Genomic DNA, 20185 nt, shown 5'->3' with positions numbered 1-20185 from the left:
ATACAAAGATAACGTATACATACAAAATTAAACAAAATTTTTAAATATTATATAGTGATTTTTATTTAAACTTGTCAACAAACATATATTTATAAAATACTTGTCAACAAAATTATATTTTTTAACATATAGTTCTGATTTCTATTAATTTTTTTACTGCAAACGCACACAGATTTTAGCTAGAACAAAAGCAACATTAGGACTTTTTTTTACCAATATATTTGAAGACAACATCATTTTTCCTTAAGATAGATTAGTTTTTTTCAAGAAGTCAATGTTATTTTCAGCAACTGAAAAGCTGCTATTTCACTGTGTAAATGGGGAGTTGATATCAATTTAAAAACATCTATAATTCAGTAAAAATATAAGCATGTTTATTTTAACAAACCATTATTTTACTTTTACAAAAATAGTTAACCTGCTATATTTGGAATCACGTTGGATGTTCTTTGGCTATTTAAACTATTAAAATAATGTCTTCCGTATAGTTCTTTATCACCAACCATCACCAATCTTCATCACTTTTACAGAATGTCATTGCCGTCTTTCTCCTTTAATATAAACTTTATTTTTTAAACAAAAAAAGTGCATGATTTGTGTAATTCTTTATTGCAAAATTTTTATTTATTAAAAACCAATTTAGTAAGATTTACTTTCGCTTTGTCCGTTTTTCTCTTCAGTGTAAGTTTCAATATTTGAAGTATCTGCTGTGTAAGTTTCAATATTTGAAGTATCTGCTGCTTTTTCTAATCGCGACCGAGCTTCTTCATAAAAATCTAAACACAAATCTATGTACGAAAAATCATTTATCAATATCTAATAAAAATGTAATCAAAATGTTTGCGGCAAAAGCAGGCCCTATGAGAACGGGGTGCACTTGGTGCACCGCATGAAAATTAATGAATTTTAATGAAAAACCTATAAAAATTAATGAATTTCTTAGTTTTTAAAAAACACTAAAAGTTTAAAAAAAAAAACTAAAAACATTGTTAAAAAAAACTTTTTTTTAAAGATTCCAAAATAAAAATATTTTTGTCAACGATTAAAAAAACTTTTATAATCATTTGAAATCTTCTTTAAACATTCTAAAGACATTCAGAACGTATAGTTTAAACAAATGCCTGTTGGAATATTGATTTTAAATTAAGTGAAATTAAATGAGAGAATGGTGATATTGTAAAAGGGGACTCTTTTATTGGAAGGTATGCCCCTAGCTGGGTATATCTTACAATCAGAGGTTGGTGTCTGCAAGGTAGTGACAGCTTTACGAATTGCAGCGGAACTTTTAAATGGAAGCCAGAAGCATTTCCCATCATTTTTCATCCAACTTTTAGCAATTACTTCCACTTCTTTAATTTTTCCATTTAAAAAATTCAACGATGACAAATGGCATTTCAATATTCTGGTACAATTTAATTCTAAACAATCTTATATAAGTTACAAAATAAAATAAAAAATACATTAGAGATTAAAAACGATGAACTTTGTAAATATTTTATTATTTCTATAAACATACCAGGTATTTGTTTCACACAAAAATTTATAAATTAAAGTGCATTAAACTCACTTTAAAATTATTCAATAAACTATATATTTGACAAGTTTATAACAAATTTTACAAAATGCGCAGACATTCTTTAAAAATTGATGGTCTGCAAGTATAATCAGAATTTGTGTTTATAATTCAAGAAATCAGTGATCATAGGCAATATCACAATGTCTAAGCAGAAAAAAAGCATAACTACCTTTTTGAACAGGTATCATCAAGCCTTTTTTCAAAAGTTCTTTTATTTTCAGAAAAATTGTTTTTAGGTTGGCTAATGAATTTACATAACAAACATCTAAATAAGATGTTTCAAAACAATTAGGAAAAAACTTTCGAACTGAATGAGGATTTAGTGCCTTGCATTTTAAAAGATCTACCAAAACTTCTTCTACTAAAATAAACCCTTTGTCTTGAATGAAATAAACTCTGCCTCGTAGATTTGATGTGATCTTTTTATTTACCACTTGGACAGAAATTTCTTTGTCATTCCTTTCTCTAAGAAAAATATCCAACTTTTTTCTCTCATCTTGGTGATTCACTATTTGGGCAACAGTCTGATGTGATTTTCGCACCATTTTTTTAATTTGACCCAAAAAGTTTTCAAAAGGAAAAGCTGATAGATGATCAAGACTCTCGCCAAAGTTAACACAATCATCAGCTAAATGAATCATGCTATGAACATTGTATGTTACAAAGATCTCCCCATACAAAACTTGAACTTCTCTAACAAACCATATAAGGAACTGTTTAGCATATGCCACTAACAATTTATTTTTCACTATTTTATCGAAAGCAGTATGTGCATAGCAATTGAGAGAGACATAAATAAGTCATAGTCAGTTTTATTTATTTTTCCATTTAAAATAACAGGTCCATAATAAAGCAGAAAGAATCGAAGCTCTTCTGCTCTCTACTTCTCAAGTTCATTTAAAGAGTGTGGTCTGCGTTGAAAATTGGATGGTGTATAACTTCATAAATTTATGAGTTCATTTGAAATACTGTCTTTAACAGATTGACTTACTCTAATACATCGGGGACCTTTACACCAGTTTATTAGATGTTTTTTAACTACCCCAAGACATATAAGATGCATATAGTTCAATGGGAATCCAGTTAACATTAAGAAATTTAGCTGAACAAGCGGAAAAAGACTCTCAAGTTGGTGACCTTCTTTATACAAATTATTTTTAAAAGCCATGTCAGTACGAAGTAAAGCAGTTGTTTCCAATAATCTCACACCATATTTTTGTGTGTCAACTGCTATACATCTTTTACAGCTGTCGTAGCCACTATGCCCTATAGAGTATTTAACAAATGATCTTGCAGGCGCATCACAAAAAAAACTTTAATAATCACCTGAAGCTGTTTATACCCATTAGTTTGCAATTTTTTCATTTCAAGAATAAAATTTTAAAAGTACTTATCCAAATTGTTTGGTTTTCCCTGACCATACCAAATTGCAACAGCATATGGTCCATTTCTGTTAATTGTAACTAGCATAAGCCAAATGGAAGTCTTTTTACTATTGTACATAGGTGCACCATCATTACTTACAATTATCAAGCTTTTCCTTATGTCCAACTGTTGATATATAATAATCAATATATAATCGCCTCCACTGACATATAAAACATTAATTTTTGAAGAGAATTTTGTAATGTCTGCCTGCATTTCGGTATAGATGGAGTAAATTTATTTAAGTGAAACAAAAGTGCATTTAAAGCATCATCTTTTATACAGTATTTAAATGACCACTCATATACAAATTCTTTTGTTGAAGTTAGAGTATCAATACTACTGTATAAACTATTTTTAACTGCATTGTCGTCAACATCACCATAATTAGATTCAACTTTACTTAAACAAAATTTATATTCAGGCGAAAAGATTGAAAACATTAATACATCGCTGTGCACATCTTCAGAAACTACATTAATGTGCACACCTTCAGAAACTCCAAAAATTTTTTGAATGTCTGAATCTAGATGCACGCAATTCCCTCTACCAACAGTATTGCACTCTTCAAGCAGATATTTTATTCTTTTTTCAGTATCTTGTTTTTCTTTCATAAATTCTCTCATGTATAGGCTTCTGTCACGTTTAGGCATTATTATCTTTATCTTATTACATCACAAAAAGAAAAAAAAAGAAACGAATTATTATTCTTATACAGAAAAAACCACTTTAAATAGCATTTTATATTATGATTAAAGTTTGCAGTCAAAATTTATCAGGCAAATACTTGCATTCATCAACATTACTAATTTACTATGATAATAGTAATGTTATTATAATAAGCATTAATAAGCCAAATTGCTGCTAAATTGTGACTTTTGCATGTTAAATTGTTAAAATATTTATATTACGATGTTCTATTACCCTCAAATAGTTAAAAAACTAGCCTATATTCATTAGGATAATCTTTATTCAAGAACTGAAAATATAATTACTTAATAAAATATAAGTTTTTCAATAAAGTTTATATTCATTAATTAAAACTTGAACAAACGTTTTATAACCACCAATAATAACAAAATAATCTCAGCAGAACATGCTGTTTGCTCAGCAAATTACTGTTAGTAAACGGCTCAATAAATTTGATTTTTGTCAATAGAAAATCAACGAAGCTCAGTGTTTGAAAATGAACGTTGATTTGCTGTTGATAACATTGCCGTTGCTACAACATCCATTTATAGTTGATCGCCGTGGATCGCTAATATCAAGGAAAAATCTACGTTGATCAACATCATTTTTAGAGTGTTGAGATATCTTACCTTCCAATTTTAAACGTTTTGCACAACTTAGAGTATCAACATTTTTATCAGTTACTTTTTTAAGTACATGATATTGATAGTAATATTGATAGTAAAGGCATATATAAATATGATATTGATGGTAAAGGCATTTCTTCACGCATGACGCAAAAGTTGAAATGACTGCATAAACGTAAATTGTAATATCAGTGAATACTTTAAAATATTGGCTGAAAAAATAAATTCCTTCATTTATTTAATTTAATTTAAATATAATTTAAATATAATTTTGTAAAATAATTTAGTTTAAACTTCCATTTTTAAAAATTTTTAAAAAGAAAGGATTTTTGTTTAAACAGTAGACTCTTTAATAATGTAATGAAATTGAGTGAACACAAATTTCATTACACAAATTTTATTACTATTATTACTCAACTGCTTTTGATCAAGCTAAAACTTTTGATGTTTCAGATTTAAACATTGTATTATCTTTCTTCTTAAAAAACATTTAACTAATGAATAAAAATTTGGATTTAATGAATTTCTGCAACTGTTGTAAAAAAAGATTTGTAAAAGTTAGATTTCTTGGAGTTTTTTATATATCGCATTTTTTGTAAACATTTTTGGAATTTGTGGTTCTGTCCAATACTTCAGATACTTGCTTGACAGAGTAAAGATTTAATTCTTTAGCTTTAATATGTATTCACCAAGAAAACATTTCTGATTTAAAATATTTTTCAATTTCATAAGAATGGTGCTTAGAATAGGTTTTCATCTGTCCTAAGTATCAGTTCAAAGCAAAACATTCTCTTCAGTTCAAATTCTCTTCAAGCAAAACATTCTTTTCAGTTCAAACATTCTCTTCAGCTCAAAGTAAACCATCTTACCATTCTTTATTATTATTTTTTTTTTTGTATTGGAAATTTTATTCTTAAAAAGAAAGGATTTTAAAACAAGAGATTCTTTATCTCTCTATCTTCATGATTATTACAGAGCTTTGCTATGTAAGTGTAAATTTAGGTAAGTGCTTTTAATACCAATAATTTCATAAATGTAAATAAAAATAAACTACTTTTTTAAAAATTACTGAATACACTAGATTTAACTTTTCGAACTACGTTTGATAAACTTAGCTTTATTTAAATACTTAAAGCTTTATTCAAATAATTAAGGCTTTTTTGCGAATAATTATGGTTTTATTGGAATAAGTAAGGATTTATTTTTATTTATAAATGGAACCAAGAGAACCCTTTTGATCAAACGTTCCTGCAAATTTTATTTGCTGTCTACTGGAGAATCAGGTCAAATGAATCCTGAAACATTTTTGTTTTGGTTTATTTCGGTAAACAAAACAAAACCATTCTAAAAATGCTTGATTAAAAGGATTCTCTTGGCTCCGTTTACTTTAAAAAATGAATCCTTTTCATTTCCCGTAAAAATTCAATTCACAGGATTCCGGAACAAAAATGTTTCATTTTATGGGATCCTGGGAAATTCCGGGATTAGGTAACAAGCAAGAATTTATCCAATTTGATAAGGGAAAATTTGTAAGTTCAAACAAGTACACACACAAAAAATGTGTTTTTGATATATATACTATTTTAATAAGAAAAAGATTAAGAAATTTAATACAAAATAGTTCATAGAAATTAGGAATCTCAAAGCAAATATAAACTTCATCAAGCTTAATTTTTAAAATTATTGTTTTACAAACATAAATTGTCAATAACGCCATCAATTAACGATTACTGAATTTTTGTAACAAAATGACCTGATGCTGAAGCAGCTCTTTCCGATTCGATTGATGTCGTTGGGATGTCAGGTTTTTTTATTTTATGAAAATGTTTCTTTCTATATGGCTGACGACACTGTTTTTGAAAAGGGGGAGGGGAACACAATAGTCTATTTCTAAAAAAAATCCTCTATACCCTGATTTTTCTATAAAAAAAAATTTATAAAAAAAAGTGGGGTAGCATGTGCCCATCAGACCTCAATACTGTTCTATTTGAAAACATTTCTTTTCATTTTTTTTTATTGTATGAACAGCGAAATATGCGTTGAAAAAAAAAAAAAAAAAAGAATATTTAATAGAATTTGTCTAAACTATTTGCACGCTTTTTTTTGCATCAAAAATACTAGAGATAGGCCGATTCCGATTCTAATTCTCCCGATTCCAGCGATTCTCAAGGAATCGTAAGAATCGCGAAACCTTTTTTTAACGAATCCGATTTTTTTTCTAAAATGACTTTATAACGAACTCACTTTTTTTATTAATACTCCCTTGATAATTAAAAAAATACATATAAAATCCTTGTCGTTGTAATTTTCTTTCGTTTAATTTACGTTAATTTCTCACTTTTGCGTTTAATATCATTGTTGAAGGTAAGTAAACTGTGAAAGAAAACCTTAACAAAAGTGAATATTGCAAATACGCAAAATACTGCCGCAAAATTTCAATTGATATTTGAACCGGCGTTAAGTACTATTACAAAAACCTTAATTGCTTGTTTTATTATAATTATTATTGCTTGTATTATTATTTTTTATTATTTTAAATGCTGCTTTTATTTCAGAATATAGCATCATGCCAAAATGTAAGAAAAGCGAGGTGCGGGACTATTTTGCGATCAATTTAAATGACACTAACTCAGCAATATGCAGCTTTTGCAAAGCAGTCATATTGAGGGTTGGTGGCAAAATTTCTTAGTCATACACAACATTGAACATGCCTAAAGTATTTAAATGCTTTTCGTAAATCTGATATCAAAAAATCAAAAACAGGATAAAGCTAGTATTATCGATTTTAATATGTGTGCGGATAGCTCTACAGCAGGACCATCTTCTAATTCCAGTCCTAACCCTGCCTATGATACTCCAACAACCATGCTAAGGGAACCTCGATCTACTACACTCACATCCGTATTCATAAGTCTTGGGACTAAGTCTGAGGATGCGGAGATCAATACTAGAAGCTCTTCTTATACACTTATTTCTATAAAACTGAAGCCTAGATCTTCATCTCCTAAACAACCGACAATACATCAAGTGTTTGCAAAGACTAGGCTTCTCACATCTAAAGATCCAAAGGCAATAATAGTTACAAGGCTTATTGCAGAAATAATATTCCCAGATAACCAAACTGTTAGTATAGTAGAAAATCCTGGTTTCAAATGGTTACTACAGTTTTTGGAGCCAAGATAATACCTACCAGAAAATACTTCTCGACTATTGAAATTCCAAACATTTATCAGAAGGTATCAAGTAAAATTCGTTTCTTGGCAAAGAAAGCTAATCATTTTAGTATAACTACCAACAAGTGGAGCTCCACAGCTTATGTTGATTGCATGAGCCTAACAGCACATTTCTTCACAGAAGGTATGAAGCTAATTCACATTTGTCTTGACGTGGTACCTTTTCCTTACGAGTCCCACACTACAGATAATCTTGTTAAATTTATGAATGAATCACTTGAGTGTTGCAGACTACATGAAAAACTCAATGTTGTAGTAAGAAATAATGCCAGAAATATTGTCCCTGCTATGGAAGTAGGGAAGTTTTCAAACATTTCTTGTCTTGCCCATACACTTCAGTTGGTTGTTAAAGATGGCTGTCTCAACAATGAACGCATTTCTTTACTGACTGCTACATGTAGAAGAATAGTAGGACACTTTAAACATTCGGTTAGGTCGAAAAAACTTTTGAAATAATTTCAGGTGATTTTAGGACTTCCTAAACACAGCATCATTCAAGACGAGCCAACTAAATAGAATAGCACCTTCCACATGCTAAACCCTTTAATTGAACAAAAAGATGCGATTCTGTTGGTAACGTCACATTTCCCAAAAGCTGCTCGACAAAACAAAGAATTGTCAACCGAAGAATGGGACAGTTTGGTTTCTCTCGTTGCTCTTTAAAAGTTTTTAAAGGCGTCACGTTTACTGCAAGTTCATCAAAAGTGACCACATCAGACGTTATCCCAATAATAAATGCAGTTAACATGTCATTTGATCGCATCAAGGACTAAGAAAATTTGAAAGAATCTTTGTGTGAATCTTTGCCTCGTCATTACTGAGACTGCGAGAACGAACCTATATATGCTTTTGCAACAGTACTAGATCCCAGATTTAAAAACGAGATTTTCAGGAGCAGGGCGATGGCTGAGAAAACTGTTACTTTATTGATCGGTGAGTTGAATGCACTGGAAATAGACGAAGGTCTTGAAATTAAAGTTGCTGAAAATTAAGAACGAACCACACCTGCTCCAGGTGTGGTTCGTTCCAGGTCTGGTCATTATGCAACCAAATAATCAACACAAATTCTGAGTAAGTATTTATGTGCTTCTACATTATTATTGTATTTTAAATACATTATTGTACTTTAAATAGATTAAGTGAGGGCTTTTACCGCATTAAGAACACAAAACAATTAAAAAAAAAAGAGTAGCCTCCTCGACTGTAATAGCCCCCTCGGCTTTGGGGAGGTGAAAAATATGAAACATAACTATGAAGTAGCAGTGAACTTGAAAAAACCTCTTCTCGCAATCACGAAGACGTGTTTGATTACTGGAGGAAATCCAAGTTTCTAAATATGAAAAAACTAGCACAGAAATATTTAAGGAAGTCTCTATGTACAGTATTTACGGAGCGGTTATTTAGTACCGCGGGGCTTATTCGCAACCTGAAAAGAAGCCTGTTAACTCTGGAGCGAGTGCAAATGCTTGTGTTTTTGAACAAAAACCTGCCGTTTCTAAACTATCATTACTAATGGATGTGACTTATGTAAATGCTGAAAATACAACATTCTGTTTATATGATCACTATCTATTACTTATGACTATATTATTTGTTTCTTATTAATAATAAGATTATACAAACATTATGTATATTGTTTGTTATTTATTAATATGATATTAGTTAAATGATAAAGTAGATTGAAGTTAAAATGATAAAGTAGATTGAAGGAAGGAAGGGGGTGGGGAGGGGCACACTTTTTGTTTTGAAAAAAATCCTCATTTTCTAGGCCAATTTCTTAAAAAAAAGAAGTAATTGATAAAAAGGTGTGGGGAGGGCGTGCTACCTAGAGCCTCGGTGTCGTTAGCCCTGTTTCACCTGTACCAATATAACTGATTTCAATGTCTGGTTAAGTATTAAATTAACAATGTTTTAAATTAATATATTAAAAGCACTATCAGTAAAATTGAAATAATAAAAATTACAAAAAAATTGAAATCGGTAAAGAATCAGAATTGTAATTGAGAATCGGAATCGGTATTTTTTGGAATCGGCCCATCCTTAAAAAACACCCATTTATTTTACGGTCTAATCACAGAGCACAGCGGATGAGCCTTTAATAGGAAGTTCACGCTTCCATCCCAACGATGTTGCTAAACTTGTCCAGAGGTGGGGTTTGAACCATTGATCTTTTGTGTCTGAGGCAAGTGCGCTACCACTGCGCCACGGCTGCTGTTCGGATATAATGTTTCAATCCCATCATTATTTCATTCTAATTCTTCATTATTAACGGAAGTACTATCACCATCAGTATCATCAACAAAGAGTCTAGAAAATAGTTTTCTAGCTTTAGTTTGAAAGACTGATTTGGAAGGCAATAATAATATTGAATCTATGTTCAATTTGTGTTTATAATTTGATGGATTACACTGATAAACAAATAAAATTTTATTGTGCACATTTTTGTTAACTAGGTGGTTTTTTAAAACAAATTAAATATGCTGATTTCAAATATGCAAACCGTTTTTCACCATCGCGTCAAGTTGTAAAGATATTTGGGTTCAAATCTTTAGTATTTAAGGTAAAGTCCCTAATATTGTCGAAAAAAAAGTTATTCAAAAGTATGTCAACCTGGGTCTCAAAAGAAGCATATTTTCATAGAGATTTTAAAAATGGTATTTGTTTGTAATAAAAATAAGTACTTTTTGTATAATTGCTGAGAAACATTTTGTTAAAATTTTTTTAAAAGTCTTTAACATTTTTTCACATAATTTTTTTTGTCAATAAATTATAAGTAAAAATATTTCTCTTTTCTAAAATCTCTATGAAAATACGCTTCTTTTAAGACCCAGGTTGACATACTTTTGAATAACTTTTTTTTCGACAGTATTAGGGACTTTACCTTAAATACTAAAGATTTGAACCCAAATATCTTTACAACTTGACGTGATGGTGAAAAACGGTTTGCATATTTGAAATCAGCATATTTAATTTGTTTTAAAAAACCACCTAGTTAACAAGATTTGCACAATAAAATTTTATTTGTTTATCAGTGTTATTTGAATATTATAATCAGCCAAAGATATTTTTTTTTTCGTAATTCGACAATTCCCTGGTGCACATAATGCAGAATTTTTACAGAAAAACAATCTTTATTTGTGCACAAAACATCTAATATAAAGTAGGGATGCCTTGCGTCGGCCAAGTCTTTCAATTTTGAGTTTTATTCGTTATAACGCCGTTACTACAGTCGGCACTAATAAATATTGCTCCTCCAAAATATTGGTAATATTGTTGTGTTTAAAGTCACCAGTGATTTTAATATACATGTTTTTAATGCAATAAAATCAAAAATGATATTTTTGTAAAATATCATATTTGATTTTATATTTACAAAACATTCGTACGATTCTCCGAACCATTTGAATTGTTTGTGCAATACTAATGTTGTCTAATAATTCATCAGTGTGCTCAATATCTTTTAAATTAAATAAATTGTTGCTTTGGCTTGGCTGTAAATTCACTGAAGTCGTAAAATCGATTCCAGTCGTGTTATCTTATTATTTTTGTTTCTCACTATTATTTTCATCAGAATTCTGGCTGTCAGATGCATTCCACTCACTGCCCGATAATTTTGAAATCATTAATTTTTGCAGTAAACATCACAAAATGCTAAATGTAGCCCGCGTGAATAAAAAAACTGGTGCTCCATCCCACTTAATCTTCCAAATTTTTTCATTACTGATGCACCGTCAGTTACCTTGGAAATTATATGCTTCTTTGTAGAAAAATTAAGTTCTGATATTTTATTTTCATTCATATTAACAATTTTTTCAGTTGGAAGCGAACCAAATATTATATATTTAATATGTTAAATATAAAAGACCACGGACAAGTTACAACTTGTAACTTGTCTGTGGTTATTTTATAATTAACATCTCAGGGACTTCCTTTTGTTCATTGTAATTTCTTGTAATTGGGATTTTTTTGTTAGATTGGTCACGAATATTGGTGCAGCTCTAACGTTATAAAACTAAGTAAACTTCAAAACTAAGTAAACTTCAAAAGCAAACAAAAACATGCTATTAGGATTATTGCAAATAAAAATCGCTTCTTTCATACAAAAATACTTTTTCGTAAACTTAATATACTAAATGTTTTCAAATTAGATCTTTATCATGTTCTTATATTTATGTTTAAACATGATAAAATAATGGCACTGTTATAATATAACACTTTATTTATAAATATTAATCATATATACAGAACAATATTTTAAATTAATAACTATAGTCAATCCAAAACCTATTATTCAATCACTCAAAAACAAATCGAGAACCTAAATCATAAAATTTGAAATGATGATCTTAAAACACTTTCTTCAATTTAAAACGAAACTAAAAATCTTTTCCTAAACGATAATAAATTAAATTTTTTCTAAGACATTTAAATAGAGTATTTTTATTATTAATTTTTTATTTACATAATGAATCTCGTTATTAACAAATTACATCACGCAGTTTTTGACTGTTTTAGACCCCCTTTCCCATTCTCCTCGTCACAACATCGCAACATCGTAACAAGTTCCGTATAAGTCGTCACAAAAAAATTCTTTCTATTCTATAAAACCTTTATTAATTTAACTATGCGAACCTATAAATAAATAAAAAACATAATAAAAAATTATTATAAACTATATATATATATATTTTTTTTGTAGTTTAAATTAATTAAAAACATATATATATATTTTTAGTTTATATTTATTTTTTATTGATTTTTCATAAATAAGTTATTTAGATATATATTTAAATAATTTATTTATTCAGTTACATAAATATGAGATATAGAACAGTTTTTTTTCTGTTTTTTTTTTTGTAGATGTTCATTTTTTTTGTTAGTTAATTTCTATTTAATTATATTTTTAGTAAATTTTATCTGTACTAAATGATGACTTTATTTTTTAGTTTTGTAATTTATGTTATACGGTTTTTATATGCTACGTTTCTTATCGGTATAAGCTATTATAAGCTTTGTATCTTACGGGGCTTAGTGATAAAACAACTATAGTCTTCTATTAGTCATGTAAACCTTTTATTCATGTACTTTGTAATTGTAAATATTCTTTAACGGCAAAATATAGAATTAAAAAAAGTGCTTAGATTCAATTTGTGACTGATATAGCATAGTATCATGAAACTAAATCAAGTATTATGAAACTAAATCATAGTATCATGAAACTAAATCAAGCCGAAACACATAATTAACATTGCTTTTTTGTTCCCAAACAAATATAATTATTTTAGTATACAGTTGTTAAGATTTCTTGATCATCACCCAATTTATTTCTTTTTTAAAATTGTTTTTAAATATTTGGAGAAAAATTGACTCAAAAGAAACTTCTGCCTCATATTTTGCTTTGTTATAAGGCTAAATATCATTAGGTGGTTGAGTCATTTAGATAATGTGAGACATCAGGAAGAAATAGCGATTTGTATTTTGTGAACATGTGAATTATGCTCATTGTTATCAACAACAAAATTGAAACTTATTTTAAAATTTTATATTAACTGTCTACATTTCGGACAAATCTCTGTGGGCGTCATTTTTTTGAAAAATCATTATGCGGGTTTTCTAAGGAAATAATCGCTTCGTGATGGAGCGTTTTTAAGAATGTTAATTAAAGGTTTCCAATTACGCCTTTTTTTGTCTGAAAAGTGCTTTTCCTCATTCTCTAGTTCGGATATGTTTAAAAACAGTTGTTTTGCAGCAATCTACAATTAATAAAGCTTGCCACAAACAACTTAACCTGTTAAAATGATGTTTGCACCACAAACATGTACAAAATTGATTTTGAACTTTAATTTGTTTTCGTGTACTTTTTTTGTCGGTAAGATTAAGAAAAATCTTATGCTAAAAGATTTAAGGAAATACTAATAATTAAACAAAACTTTTGTTTAAGTCAATTAAGGACCATGAGTAATATTTATTTTGGTACCAATATTAATATGTGACATTCCATCACATATATTAATATTGGCACAGACTACCTTGCATGTTATCTATTCTTTAGCATAGATAAGGTACTTAAGTATTCAAAACAAGTTTTAAACTAGTTTAAGGATAATAAAAAAAAGTATAAAAGTGCAATGATTTTCCATGAAACATTTATTCTGTTTGTTAAATATTGCAGTTTCAAGGTGAGTTAAATGAATTTTTAGATGATTGTTGTTTTTATAAAAAAAAAATTACCAGATATAAAGAATAAAAACATTGACTACAATACTTTCTTTTTAGATTACGGTTTAAAATGAAGTGTTTCTTCTCATTGCTTGTTTTGTTTTCAACAATGAGTGCAATACTCAGCTTATGTGCACCTAAAGTAAAAACTTTAAATAACTGTAGAGAAGTGTGCGAACGTGTAGTTGGTTGTTATGGGTTCAACTACGTTCCAGCTAACAAAATTTGCTTTTTAAAGGTATAAATCTCGTATAGACTTATATAGGGTATAGACTTTTAATATAAAACACTCTCACAAGAATTTATTATTTACTTTTCTTTAATACAAACTAAACTAATATATTGTATATAAGTATTACCATTGTTTCTATTTTTATAACTTATTGTTATAATTAGTTTTATTATTTTCTAACTTTAAACATTTAACTCCTCTATATAAAAATCAAGGTTTTAACTATTATTGTTAATTCTTAATTTTTAATTATAAATATTACCTTTTTTATAAATATTTGAAGGTATTTTCTTAACTTTGGTAATTGTAATATTTGTACGCAACCTTGAAACTTAACATTTAATTCGGATTTTATATATATTATGTTTATATATATTTTATATATAATTTATGTGTGTTCACATATAATTTATGTGTATTTATATATGTATATGTATATATATATATATATATATATATATATATATATATATATATATACATATATATAAATATATATATATATATATATATATATATAAATATATATATATATATATATATATATATATGTATATAAATATATATATATATATATATATATATATATATATATATATATATATATATATATATATATATATATATATATATATATATATATATATATATATATATATATATATATATATATATATATATATATATATTAGTATTAGTAACTTAAGTTACACTCAAAAAGTTTTATTGTCATTTTTTGATTAAAGCATCTCATCTGTTGCAGGCAACAACGTTTAACGTCAAAGAATGAGAAAGCTGTAGTAACTTCGGGACTGCATTTTTATTTTGCAGTTTCGTTAGATTATTAAGTTTAAATTTTGTTCAATGTATTTGTCCAAGCTATTTTTAAAAGAGTTTGTGCTTTGCTGCATGATAGCATCATCTGGTAGTGTATTCCAAATCGAAGCAACTCTATTGTTAAAGAAATGATACCGTTGAGCACAGTTCTTTATGATTTCTCTGCGGTATTGTAAACGTTGGTCAGCTCGTGGAGAGACCTTCATAGGTTCTTTGAGCCAGACTACTTTATTTAAGTAGTCTAAAATTCTCTAGTTTGTATTTTTGAATTAGATCTCCCCGTTAGCGTCTCTTTTCTAGTGATGAGCATTTAATTGCTGAAGAGCGAATAGAGTAATTAAGGTTATGAAGATTGTGTGGTATCTTTGAAGCACGTTTTTGAATTTTCTCTAAAATTTTAATATCTTTTTTTTAAATAAGGCGACCATATTGACACTGCATACTCTAAATGTGGTCGCACATAAACTTTATAAGGTTTACTCCATATAGTAACATTTCTAGATATAAATGTATTTTTTAGAATTCCAAGCATTCGATTAGCTCTATATGATGCTTTTGTGACTTAATCATGAAATTTAAGATTAGATGACAAAACTATACCTAAATCTTGTTCAATTGTTGTTACTTCAAGCTTAATTCTCTGGTGTGTGCTAAGGTCATTTATATAGTAATCAAATTTTAGTAAATTAGAACTCCCTAGAAATGCATTACTTTACACTTGCTTTCGTTGAGTTGCATTTGCCACATTCTTGTCCATTCTGTAATCCAATTAATATCGCTCTGCAGTCGTTCACAGTCTTTTTTGCTTTCAATTGTAACAAGTATCTTTGTGTCATCAGCGCACATTTTACCTTCGTTGCTTATCTTATCAGGGAGATAATTAAAGTATATAATAAACAAAGTAGGTCCTAAAACAGAACTCTGAGGAACACCACTAGTGACGGGAACCCAATCAGATATTTTTTTTCCTCAAACAACACGTTGTCGATGATTTGAAATGAAAGAGTTTATCCAAGAAGAAAGTTTAACAACAATACCGTATTTTTCCAGTTTAAATAATAAAGGATTATGCGATACTTTATCGAAAGCTTTAGCATAATCAAGGAATATAACATCTGTCGATTTTTCATTTGATTTTGCAAAGGTTATAAAATCCATAGTTTCCAAAAGATTTGTTACATTTGATTTATTTGTGACAAATCCGTGTTGACAGGTAGATATAAGATTATTATGAGTAAATAATCTGTGATTTTATCTCTAATTATTTTCTCAAGAATTTTACAAGTAACAGAAGTGAGGGAGACTGGTCGATAATTTGCTGGATCTGTTTTGCAGCCTTTCTTATATAATGGGGTAACATTGGCTTCTAACCAGGACTCTGGTAATTCAGATTGATCAATTAAATGTTGAAATATAAGCGATAATGGCTTGGCTAATGATTTTGCACATTTATGTAGAGCTGATGGACTTACGCAGTCAGTGCCAAACAATTTGTTTGGATCTAATTTGAGTAAATGTGATTCTATATGTGATAGATATTAATCTATTTTTAATGAACTGATTGTGTTTGATGTTCTGTTTTGTAAATGCGGTAGTGTGTGTACATTTCCGGTTGTGAAAACGGATTGAAATAGCAAATTTAGTACATTTGCTGTATCCACTTTCTTTATGCTGATATCTGATTCAGTCATCAATCCATTAATAGGGCTTGATGATAAACGTTTAGAATTAATATAGTTGAAAAGCCTTTTTGGATTGCATTTATCGTTTGCTAAATCTTCTTCAAAGACTCTAATTGCTGAACGAGTATACCTTTTGATTTGATTACAAACTGTGTTATAAAGATTAACTAGATATGGAACTTTGTATGTCTATTTTTGTACCAAGTTATTTTTTTGTTTTACTTAACTTAACAATGTCAATTGTGATCCAAGGTTGATGCTTTTTTTTGTGTGTGTTTTGATATAGGAGGTATGAATTTAGTAAATAGTTTATGATATATATCTGTCCATTTTTTGTAGGAATCATTGATACTTAGATTTTTAAACATAGCAATCCAATCATAACTATTAAAAGCTTCATTTAGTTTTGCATAGTTATCTTTTTTATAACACAATTTTGAGAAAGTAAATGGGGTTGAGTAATTTGATTTTTCAACGATGAGCTTCCATTTGAGCAGTAAGTGACCTTGTGTTGCACATCCAAGAGGCGGATCAAAGGCTATTTTACTTATTTTGTCTGGAGAGTCTGTTATAACAAGATCCAATGTGTTAATGCATTTATCTTTCTTAAGTATAAATGTTGGTGAGTGTATGCATTGATACAAAAACGAATTATTGAGTGTGTCAATAAAATTTGCTTCAATTGGTTTGCTTGGTGCTTTGAAGTTTGTTGAATAACCATCATTCCAAACAATGTTACGACAATTAAAATTGCCTGTGAGTAATAATCCCGAAAAACGGTTACTATCAATAGATTTTTTAGCTAAAGTTATACAATTGTTAATTTCTTTAGCAGTTTTCTCCATTTTTGGTGGGCGGTATATACAACCAATCAGCAACTTGTTACTTTTACTGATTGGGAGTGAAAGCCATAGTTGTTCAGAATGTTTAAAAGTAAAGCAAGAATGAATTTGAGAAAAGCTTAATTCAATTACGTTTAGGCAAGTTCTTTAATAAATAGCAACTCCTCCTCCATGACCATTTCTGTCATGTCTGAAAAGATCATAATTTTTCATACTCGGAGATGATATTTCATTAAACCATCTTTCGGTAATGAATATAATGTCTATAGATGTTGAGAGAGCAATATCAGATAGTTTAAGTAACTTTTCTTTGTTTAAAGATGTAGAGTTGGTATAAAGACATTTAAGCTTAAGCGAGTGATTATCATTTAGGAAGTCATTATTATTGATAGAATTTATAAAAGGTTGTTTTTTACTGTAAAACTTTTGCTCAAAGTTTTGTAGTTGTTGAGGTTTTCGAGCATTAGCTGCTGTTTTGGTATCAATGAATGGATGTTTTTCTTTTCCGTTAAATAAACGGGTCTGTGAGACATCAACGCAGCGGACCCGGTCACCGTGGATGACAAATCTAAAGGGCTGTTCAAGAGTACCATTTTTGTGTAGATCTTCATTAGCCTCCTGTCTTTCTTTGAATAACTTAACAAACTCAGCTTGTTCAGCTATAGTTCTTTTAGGTCGAATGTGGGTGTTTTTATATATACCTTTATATATACCTAATTATTGTTATTTTCAAATTCAACTATAACTGTTGGTTGCGGCTGTGTTTTTACATTTAGTTTTCGGTTTGAATTAAATCCTTTAACACTGGCATTGAGACTTAGTGAATGCAAAATATCTTAAACTGTCTTTTTTTTCAAGTAGATAACTTTTGAATTAATATGGCTTTTTTGGACTTATTTTCGCTAATTTTTGAGTTTTCTGATACTGCTTTTATAATTGCAAGATTTTGGGGAACCAGGTTTGTTAAATGATGAGGCAATATCCAGATACAAAGATTGTGTTGATTGAGTGGTACATTTTGCTGTTAAACTTTCTAGTTTGGAAATTTTATCACTTACTTCGCTTATAATATTATCCTTCTTTGCATTTTCACTACGAAGACATTCAACTTCAAATTTAAGTTCAACCACACATTGTTTTAATTCAAACAACCATTCATCCAAAAGTTTGATGGAAACATTTTCCATGTTTCTGGCTGGATCAACTGATGGACTATTAACCATTTTTAGATCCACCAGGATCTAAAAATGGTTAATGGTTAATATATTTATATATATATGTATATATATATATATATATATATATATATATATATATATATATATATATATATATATATATATATATATATATATATACATATATATATATACATATATATATATATATATATATATATATATATATATATATATATATATATATATATATATATATATATATATATATATATATATATATATATATTAAAATGCATGGCGCACTTTTTTTTCGTTTCAAACTGAGAATAAATTCGTATACTAAAATTTGTTTTGAAATATTTCAAGTATGTTCAAATATAATAATAAAGTAAAGTTCCATAGCTTATGCGTTTTATTTTTGTTTAATCTAACATATAAACTATTTCCTTGATTATTACTTGGACTAAAGTTATAGATTTTTTGAGATCTTGGACATAAATAATGAAAATTATTCGTATTATTGATTAACGGAGAATAAAATTTGTGAAAATATCAATTAAATCAAAAAAATAAGAGACATAAAAATTTATAAAAAACTATTTATTTAGAAGCTACAAATAATATTTGTGCCATGTCCAGATTGTTAATATGGATTATTGTATTGTATCGCCATTTTAATCTCGTTAATGTATCGCCATTTTAATCTTGTTTTAATTTATGATCAATCGTAAAGTAAAATCAAAAAATAATTTGTAATCAATAATAAAGTGTTAGTTTTTTATTGATTATAAATTTATTGTTTGTTCAAAATATTGTTTTGATTTAATTTTAAGTGTTAAGTATTTTAACTTACTTTATACTTGAATAAATTTATGGTTAATTATTTGTTCTCATCATCAAATCACAAAGTTATTATTTTGTTCTCATCAATTAATCATAAAATTATTAAAGCCTTACTAAAGTTAAAATTTGAAATTTTTAATTTTTAAATTTAACAAACTCTTTTTAGGATAAACCATGGAAATGGCGTCCCATTTCTTCATTAGGGTCGTTTTCTGGCTTCGCAGCATTTAATATGACATATCAAAACATAGATTTTAATCAAGGAGACATGGATGACTGCACTGTAAATCATAAGCGAATGGTCAAAGATAAAAAATATGTCAATCCCTCAAACAAAAACTAACATTTTTTTATTTCATTTTTGTAACACGATTCAAAAAAAGCTAAAATAATAAATGATGTTTTTCTTATGTTGTTCCGCCATTTCTTAAATATATATGGTGAAGGAATATGATTGTTTATGCATCACAACGATAATAAGAAATAGCTAAAAACTTGAAAATCAACTCACATTATGTGTGTTTTATGCGCACGTGTGTGAGAGTGTGTATAAACACACCCGCCTAGTAGTATCATTGCTTTTTAGATGTTTCAGATAATTTTCTTTTAAACGTAAAATCAACTAGTTGAATTTTTGTTTAAAAGCAACTTATTTGAAACATCTAAAGTTGGAGTACTCCAACTTGATATTTTCATATAAAATAACAACAAAATGTTTGCGAAAGAAATGCAGCAGTTAAAGTTTAAAATAACAAAATCTTCCAAATATTAGGCCCACTAGCCAAAATATGAGGGCAAT

The 20185-nt window shown here is 28.2% G+C and overlaps 1 protein-coding gene across 1 annotated transcript; it reads left to right on the top strand.

Moving 5' to 3' along the window:
• The first annotated feature begins 13570 nt into the window (after positions 1–13570).
• On the top strand, positions 13571–19782 carry LOC124813438 (uncharacterized). Its single transcript, XM_065810461.1, has 3 exons — positions 13571–13729; positions 13827–14007; positions 19553–19782. The coding sequence occupies exons 1-3, from the start codon at positions 13689–13691 to the stop codon at positions 19727–19729; spliced, it is 399 nt and encodes a 132-aa protein (XP_065666533.1). The 5' UTR covers positions 13571–13688; the 3' UTR covers positions 19730–19782.
• The last annotated feature ends 403 nt before the right edge of the window (positions 19783–20185 follow it).

The sequence above is a fragment of the Hydra vulgaris genome, chromosome 11 (assembly GCF_038396675.1).
Source record: "Hydra vulgaris chromosome 11, alternate assembly HydraT2T_AEP".
Classification (NCBI taxonomy): domain Eukaryota; kingdom Metazoa; phylum Cnidaria; class Hydrozoa; order Anthoathecata; family Hydridae; genus Hydra; species Hydra vulgaris.
This window is presented reverse-complemented; position numbering and strand designations above follow the sequence as displayed.